The 9,524-nt window shown below is 42.6% G+C and overlaps 1 protein-coding gene across 1 annotated transcript in view; it reads left to right on the top strand.

The window, feature by feature from the left end:
- The window catches only part of LOC107684615 (contactin-5-like), a 132,102-nt gene that overhangs the window by 24,581 nt on the left and 97,997 nt on the right, over nucleotides 1-9,524 (top strand). Inside the window, 1 exon segment of the mRNA XM_016480915.1 lies at nucleotides 1,531-1,706. Within this exon segment, the coding sequence (XP_016336401.1) occupies nucleotides 1,531-1,706 (176 nt within the window).

Here is a 9,524-nt window from a genome sequence, read left to right as displayed (position 1 = left end):
GTTACACCCCCTGAGGGAGATGAGTAGATGTTCAGGTATCACTCTGGTCCGGACGAGAGCGCTGACGCCTCATCTGGATCACCTCCCTCAGGTCTTGCCTACCTCCCTTTGACCCGCGATTCCTCCTAGCCCTACCCGCAGGTGGGTGAGGAGCGCGAGCCGCGACACTAGCCTTCTGTGCCCGTCTCTGATCCTCAGACCGAGATGGGCCAGGACCCCTGTGTTGTTTGGGCTCAGACCTGGATACGCCTGAAGCACCGCCATCGTGTGCAACGAAGCGACAGCCTGACCTGCTGCTGTGTATGCCCTGCCATTTATGCGAGATGTATCCTTAGGGGCTTAGATGGCAAGGAGGGAGTCTTAAGAGAGGATGTCTCACCCATAGAGAGATAGCTAGCCAGCGTCTCTTCTACAGGGGGCATCTTCTCATAGCCGCTTTCGCGCATCCCCTCGATGTTGGCATAACTCGAATGCTGGAACCGATAGATGCGTGAGGAAACCGGCCTCTTCCATTCCTTCTCAATCTCTGTATGGAGATCAGGAAGAAAAGGAAGGCTCACCTGAGCTGGAGGGCTATGGTCGAAAGATAACGCTCATTGTGATGACCTCGCGACGTCACTTTCTTTTGCCCGCTTCCACGACAAGTCAAGCCTCGCCGTGGCGCGATCCATAACCTCCAATAGCTCATCATACGCAGGGCAGGAGGATTGGGAGGGCTCAGCCTCAGCCTCTTCACCCTCCTCAGACATCTCCTGCTCTTCCTGGGCCGAACCCAGCAGAGCACTGGCCCCTGGATCAGACGATGTTAGGGAAATAACATCATCCTCCAGCGGCTCACTCTCGTCCACAGCCGACGAGCGCGAGAGGGAAAGCCCCTCTTTAAACTCATCGGCCAGATCCGCCTGCGATCCCCACGAGCTCATTCTCCTCCGTGCCTCAGCAGCGGCGGGTCCTGAACCGCGGGGAGCAGACGGCTGCCCCTCTTTCCTCGAAAAGAGAGACAAACGAGAGTGGAGCTTTTTCATTGAAAAACGCTCACAGTTAATGCAGATTGCCCCCTCGAGGTCATCGTGTGCGTGCTCTTTGCCCAAACAAAAGACGCAAAGATCATGTGTGTCATCAGGTGTGAAATAATGATGACATGGATGCACACATCTTCTAAACTTCTTGCTAGAGCTCGCCATAATGAACGAAGAAAGATCGCTCTTACCACGGAATGCACGCTTCAATCAAAACAGTCAATGAAGACGAAGAAGAGAATGACGTGTTCTCCCGGTGCCTATTTATACTATAGTCGCACCGGTAGTGATGTCATGGCTGTCGCCGGCCAACATGTTGTTGGTGTTTTTTGAATGTATGCTTCAGACACGGGTCACGATGAGGCGGTCCCTATAGCGACCCCTAGAGGACGCAGTTCGATGTTCCCTTGAAAGGGAACTTTATTTAATTGTTTATACATCAAAATCTAATAATGGAAGCTGATTTATTTAGATTTTTTATTTTTTTCTAAATAATTCATTGCTTTTGCAGTTGGCTGATCAACGGAACTATTGTGGACACAGATGGAGATTTCCGCTACAGTTTGATTGATGGAAACTTTATAATACACAATACAAGCGAGGCCATTGATTATGGGAGATACCAGTGTAGAGCTGAAAACAGCATTGGCTCCGTCCTGAGTCGAGATGCCCTCCTTCAGTTTGCCTGTGAGTAATTTGAAACTTTTTGGATACTGAAATTCAGATTCTACTACCATTGATGTACTATTATAGTTTTTCTTTTTTTTTTTTTTCAGTTTCATTTTATTAATTTGGTTTTGTCATGTTTATTAGTTTTAGTTGTTAAAAAATGTTTTACTTATTTTTGTACATCAAGTTGCCTTGGCATCTAGCTAAAATTAAATACGTTTTTCATTTAATTTAAATGGTCTTAGTTTTAGTTAAATATAATAGTCCTGCTACAATTATTTGGATTTATATTTTTGCATTGGCGAGGTTTAGAGTGTTTTTTTGTTTGTTTTTTTTTTATTTCTCTATTTCATATTGATGTTATTTCCACATGGCATACCCAAATGCTCACCCTAAAACTGACTCCTTATAATGCTACTAATTAAAAGTAAAAGCAATTAAAGTTATTCCCATGATGCTTTGATAATTTCCTTAAAATCTAGCCCCAAAGTTTTCTCCATCAGATGGAAAAGTGCCCTTAAAGCTTTGCTTCACAAATCAAGAGCAAAAGCACATTTATTTCCCTAGTAATCCCTTAGCTTCCCTCCAAAATATCATCATAAGCCACGGAAGCATGCAGTGTGGAGCTAGAGGCGCAATTGCTTGCTGGAAAACACATTGTTAGTTTTGCTTACAGTTTCCCCAGGAGCGATGGCCATAATAGCCTTATTGGCGTACCCAACGGGATTGTGTACTTCACTATTCACTGCCCATGGTGTTTTCTGTAGAAAAACGAACACTTAGTATATGTGTGATGTAGCATTCTTACGAGCAGTAAATGTATTATAGCTGTGGTTAGGAAGCCGGTTTTTTGCTTCCCAGACTGTAATATTGAAGAGGTGTTCACTCGTGTTCTCTCGCCCACATGAAGATATGCCTTGCATTTTCTGTTCTCTTTTTGTAAAAAATAACACTGCGAACGAGATCGGAAAGTCATTCGGTCTTTTTTTTTTTCATCTCCATGAGCTGCCAGCCCTCATGAACACACTGTTCTTTTTTGTTTAGTTTTTTCTGTCGTCCTTGTCCGTCGCCTGGCTATAACCTTGCTCCAATCATTGTTGTCCATTCTGAAGGCCTGTTGGAGAGACAAAGGAAAGCTCCTGGCAGCAGACATTGGGATGCAGAGCTTTTCCCAGGCCTCACATAACAAATGGCCACCATTCATCACCCTGTTGGACACCCAAGGATCTTTCACTCTTATTGGCAGGGGACAATCTCATGAGCCTGCCATGTGCAACGAGGTTGTGATAAAATGAATTAAACATTATTTCAACACCTTGGCACCAAAGGCAACATGAAACACTATTCACAACCTATTTTACTTCCGCATTCTGATGTATTTGCGAGTCAGACAGGACATTTAATGAGGAAAATGTAGGGTGTGATTTGATTTTCTCCCGTGACAATTGATTGGATCAAAGTTGGGCATTAGTTGAGGCTTGATGACCACCCAAAAAAGCAGCACAAGTTATTACACAGATATATTAGAATAACTGATGAATTGTGCACATTAACACTAAGAAAATGCATTTAGATTTAAATGTAAATAAGTCATTTTTATTTGTGATGAACAACATTGAGACTCCTACTCTGTGAAACGGTTAAAAAACTAAATTAGGAACTCAACTGTTTTTGTAATTGTATCAGTACCTCCAAACAGTAATAGTGATCTGATCAGGATTCACTCTGAACCTTCAGACTTTCACAAATCTAGCAGGTTATTCAAGAACAGAGCAATCTAAAGTGCACTTAAAAGTGTCACGAGCTGATTTCTGCTGACAGCTACTACTGTGCAATTTCAAAATGATTAAAGGCAATAATTCCCTGTGTGAAGTGTATTGGTCGAGGTCTCAGTTCATGAAATGCAAACATCTCTTCTGGCCATCCAGCGGTAGGGGAACATTTAGCTCGGATCTTTTGTTTGCTGTCTTTGATTGAGGAAGCTGGGCGTGAGTTTCCCAGAGATGGTCAATTCGGCTGTTTGGAGAGGGGCCTAGTCTTTCAGCCCGGCCACGGATGTCACAGCCTTCCCTTGCAAAGAGAGCACTCACAACTCTTGCCAGGGAAACTGGTTGGTTTGCACAGAGTATCCACAGCTCCCCTGGAGATTCAGAAATGTATTTTTATATAAAAAAGTGTTGGGGAAAGAAAACCACTAGTCTGTATTCCTTTCACAGTTTGTTTGTTTGTTGTGGCCCCAAAGCATTCCCTGTTGGGCTTTTTTTCTGTCTCTTTGTTTTGAGAAGCAGAACTCCCTGATTCAAGCTAGTTACCAGGCCACACTTTGAAGACTGCAGGCAGAGGGAGTGTCTCTTATCTCACCCCATTCAGAGATCCAGTCCTCTCTCAGCAGACCCCTCCAAAGTGGGAGGATGTGACTTAGGTATCATGGCTTGAAAGAACAAGCCTGTGGATATGTACATAGGGTGGTTCTGTTCAGAACTCCACTCTGTTTGACCACAGAAAACAGGGCCATCAGGAACTGGATTCTCAGAACTAGAAAGTTGCTAAAAGTGGCTTCAACTTTAAACGCCCTGATGCATCAAGGGTTCATAGCAGCTGGGTGCATGTGAGCAACCTTCTGAAAATTGTGAAGAATCACAATTGAAACACACTATCGTCTCGTGGACTTTCTCTCTTTCTTTTTTTCAACCTAGGAAACGAGGCCATTTGTAACATGAATGTGCAGGGCTTGTGATTTACCTATAGCGGACATTGAATTGGAAATCTTTCACATACAAAGAAAAGGGCTTATGTATGGGGAAAAAAATGTGAATACATACTGAATTATTAAAAATACTGTATATACAAATCTATGAATTGGACACTTTTTTTTTTTTTCCTATGGCCATGTGTAAATAGTAAGAGAACATCCAATCAGAGAGCAGTCCAATCAATACACAAAGTTTAAATACCCCTTTTAAAAGGTCAAGTATTGTCTTAGACTGCACACAATTATTGAAATGAGAGCATTGGTTCTTGCAGATTCTTATCTTATCTCCCATCCTCCCTTATAGTTGAGAACAGATGAATATTGATTTTCCCTACAAAGGTCTCAGTTTACCATCCAAGATGAGGGGTCAGGAAAATATGAGATGAGCGCTTGGAAAAGAAGAAAGAAACCCAGTAAACAGATTTTTATCTTTTCTATCTTAACTTCTATCAAACGGATCCATTCTTTTTACATGGTTCATTTATGACGCTTATCATGAGAATCCATTGCTTAGTTTTTGACAGTCCTGTAAATTATGCCAATTTTAGCAGGACCGACTGCCCTCCTAATTTACCGCTGCTGTTACTTTAGCAAGCGAAGAAATAAATAAAACAAGAAAGAAAACTTGTTACATGTGTCATGTGTTTCATGACCCTAGCTAGCTGTCTAAAGATATGACATTTATCACATCTTTTCCTTTGACCATGTAGGAACAACAAAAGAAAATCTATTTTCCCATTTAGACTACAGTGGAGAGCGTTGATTAGTTATAATTCATATGTCTAGAGTGAATTGACGAGGGCCAGGGATAACGCGCTGATATGGAGAACAAGAAGACGGCAGTGACAGTGGCTGATAAATCAATAATCTGCACTGTTACAATGGGATTTCCAGCCTCTACATCCCGGCTCTCTCGTGACAGTTTGTTGGAGGAGATCACCTTTCCAAGGCCATGCATACACAGCTCATACCAATACTTCTTTCCTGCTGTGGAGCCGGGGAGAAGCAACAGACGTCTGCTGCATTCCAACGGCCCGGCCTGACAGCCGCCCACTTCACATAAATAAGATATAAACTATTGAATTGCTCTCTCTTAAACTTTATTTATTCCTTTTCTGCAGTCCCAGAGAGAGGTGTCTTGTCTTTTCCCAGCAGATGCTATTGTTTTTCGTGGAAAAAATAAACTTTGATCTCATTCTCTTTCATTGTGAGCAGCCCCCTGTAGGTTTGAGTGTTAAACAGGTGTTGCGCCTGTTGATGGCTCTTTGTGCTTTTGCTGCAATGGAGGAGCGCAATAATTCCCTGCTGATCACAAATAGATTGGAATGACAGTTGACCGATATTGGATTTAGCCAATGATGATACCAATGTAGAGAATATAGCCGATAACCGATTAATTGGCTGAAAGTTTCTAAAAAACACTAATATGAATGAAATCATTCAACTCAATGAAAATTAGTGCTGAACTTAAAGGGATAGTTTACCCCAAAAAACAGAAATACTGTAATTTACTCATAGTATGAAAAAATAAATAAATAAAAAATAAAATACAGTGGAGATCAATGGGTTTGGTTACCCACATTCTTCAAAATCTTCTTTTGTATTCAACGGGAAAAAAAAATAAAAAATAAAAAAATAATTAAATCAAATAAAAATGTATTATTTGTTTATTTCTTTTATTTTATTTTTTTTTTAATTATCATATGAAATATAATTCTGACATACAGGTAAGGGAGAAAAAAAAAAAAGATAATACTATTTCAGTCTTTCTACTTCAAAATCGCACATGTAATTTTGCATGTTACTTGCCGTTTCCTTGTAATTATTTGCCAGCAATTAATTACTAGCAATTTTTGAGAGAAAATTGTTTCAAAGTAAATCCTACACCATCTTTTCTTTTTCAATGGGGTCTTGTAAAAAAAAAAAAAAAAACGATATCCTAACAGATATCACTGTAAAACAGTATACATTACAGTAAATACAGTAATATAAAAAGTAAATATAATATTTTTATTTGTATGCAATTAAGGCAGTCACATTGAGATTAAGCCAGGATATAAATAACCTGGCTTAATCTCTTATACAAAACACACACACGCTCACATTTTAGATGTTTATGATATTGCTTAGATATGCTCATATTTTAGATGTGCTTTATCTTGTTGATAATTTTCTAATAACATAGGAAAATGTATTTAGTTAGAACACATTTTATCAGTGGATCATGCAGCAGTGAGACTTTGAAGTCAAGAAAAAGTAATCACAGCAGTCAAGCTCTTCACAAATGAAGGACTTGATTGAACAAAAACTAGCAGTCTCTGCACAGAAGTGAACAAGAATTAATTCGTTTAAAAGATTCATTACAAAACAGTGAAATACCACTAACACAGCCCACTTGCTTTTCAGAGCACTCTCAAACCCATGCAGCGCATGAAATGCGACAGATCAACAGCTTCTCTGTAGTGGGGAGTGTTAAGCAGTACGATTGAAAGGTTGGCAAGCTTATCTTCTGCAGGATGACTGTATTCATGCAGGAGCATCTGACTGTGCACAAATGAAGAGAGAAAGCTGAAGTGCTTTGGGGAATCAAAAGAATGGCGGACTACGAGTTAATGTCCAAAAATGCTATGTGAGCAAGAGATGGAACATAGTGGCCAAACACAAGCTGTTCGACTTGAATGGCAAAATCACACTGAAAGGGAAATCCAGACTGCGTTGAACAAAGTATACGCTGTGCTTCCTTGCGATGCTGGCAGCATTGTTGAATGTCTGTGATTTTTCATGTCTGTGCATGTCTGATGTCAATTTTCATGGTTACACATTGTAATGATGAATGAAAATTCATGCAAAAGCTTCAAAATAATTTCAGAGCCAGCATGTGTTAGCAGCCTTGTTAAATCATTTACATTTGTTGTTTTCAGATTTGAGACAAGACACTTCAGTCTGGAAATGAACAAATTACAAGAAATAACATTCACTGATGAATCACACAGTAAAACCAGAATCTTAGGCAAAGTAAATGGGATCAATTTAGTATTTAAAGATTTCAAATCAAATTCAAATACAATGGCCTCAAACACTCAAAGTTTTCTATTTGGGCAGAAAGTCAGATGGCCAAACAGGCCATTAGGTGTCTTTGTATGTACTCACGTCCAAAAAAAAAAAAGGTTAAGGTCAGTAACTTTGCAACTACGTGTCAACTAACTCTTAGAGTAATAGCGGACTGTAAGGTTAGGGTTACTAGAATAAGTTGGAAAGTATTTGCTAAGTTACTTATACTCAGAATATCCGTTAGATGACTATCAAAATAAATTCATCGGGAACAAAACCCGATGTATTTTGAACAAAAACATCGGGAATGCAGGAGACATAGAACGACGTAAAACACTGGACAAAGGAACCAAGGAACAGAACACTCATTAAATACATGACTAAACGAGGGAATTAACGAGAAACACCTGAAATCAATTAACACAATCAAACACGGGAGAAACTGGGTCATGGGGAGCACATAGGGAGCAAAAGACAAGACAGGAACACAGGGGTATTCCAAGGGCGTGACATTACCTCCCCCTCCCGGAAGGCGTGTCCACGTGCCTCATAACATCCAACGGGGAGGGGGGGTGGGCGCTCTGGAGGCCTCTAGGGGCAGGCTTAACATGGGATGGAAGGCCTCCAGGGACCCATGGCGGATCAGGCAGTTCAGGGAGCCATGGCAGAGAGGGTAGTTCAAGGGGCCTTGGCGGAGCAGGCAGAATAGGGAGCCATGGTGGAGCAGGCAGTTCAGGACACCATGACGGAGCGGCCTCCGTGGCTTTGGCCTCGGCACTCGGCCCGGCCTCTACGGCCGGAGCCCTTCATTCATTCATTCAACTTGGGAACAGGAGCCCTCTCGGGGCTGGACGTGGGAACAGGAGCCCTCTCTGGGCTGGACGTGGGAACAGGAGCCCTCTCTGGGCTGGACGTGGGAACAGGAGCCCTCTCTGGGCTTTTAATTTGGGAACAGAAGCCCTCACTGAAGCAAGCTCAGGGGCTAGAGCCGACACTTGAGCAGATTCAGGGGCTGGAGCCGACAATGGAGGAGCGGACTCAGGGGCTGGAGCCGACACTGGAGGAGCGGACTCAGGGGCTGGAGCCAACACTGGAGCGGACTCGGGCCAGAGCCGACACTGGAACGTACTCAGGGGCTGGCTGGAGCCCACAGTCTCTTCCTCCGTATTCTCGTCTTTTGGGCAGAGGTGGAGGAGAATAGTGCTGTCATCCTAGGGCTTTGGAGTGAATCGACCAGCCAGCTTGACAATGGAATGGCCGGCAGGCTTGACAATGGAACGGGTGGCAGGCTTGACTGTGGAGCAGCCGGTGGGCTTGACTGCGGAGCGGTTCTGGATCAATGCCGGACGCTCTCAATACACCGGAGGATCCCTTCCCTCCAGCTCAGTACAGTAGTGTCTGGGAGGTCCACGGGGCGATGGTAATTGGCCCCGATCGAGAACAAAGAATTAAGTGTAGCGTCATCCAACGCTGTCTTAACGGCGAGCCCGCAGAACTCCACAAATGCAAGGTCCTTCCAGGCTAGGCCGCGAACCTTGTGGTGGTTTCCATACCCACAGGGAACGGGAAAAGAAAAACTTTCAAAAACGGAAAGTTTTGGGTCCAGTGTTCTGTCATGATCCTTCGGAGCTAGGAGCGAGGAGACGCAGGAGTAAACTCAAACAAACAAAATTTAATAAACAAAAAGGCAGGGAACATTGGGAACGCAGGAGACATAGAATGACATAAAACACCGGACAAATGAACCAAGGCACAGAACACTCTTTAAATACACGACTAAACAAGGAAATTAACGAGAAACACCTGAAATCAATTAACACAATCAAACATGGAAGAAACTGGGTCGTGGGGAGCACATGGGGAGCAAAACACAAGACAGGAACACAGGGGCATTCCAAGGGCGTGCCAATATCTCAATTAAATTGTCCGTTTTATCTGCCCACAGAAAAATTATTGGTTGTTTCAGTTGGACTATGCCATGTAAAGCACATACAGTATGTCATGTGACTGCAGTATCCGTGTGTGTGTGTGTG

This window comes from Sinocyclocheilus anshuiensis, unplaced genomic scaffold (genome assembly GCF_001515605.1).
Source record: "Sinocyclocheilus anshuiensis isolate Anshui unplaced genomic scaffold, SAMN03320099.WGS_v1.1 scaffold41, whole genome shotgun sequence".
NCBI lineage: Eukaryota > Metazoa > Chordata > Actinopteri > Cypriniformes > Cyprinidae > Sinocyclocheilus > Sinocyclocheilus anshuiensis.
This window is presented reverse-complemented; position numbering and strand designations above follow the sequence as displayed.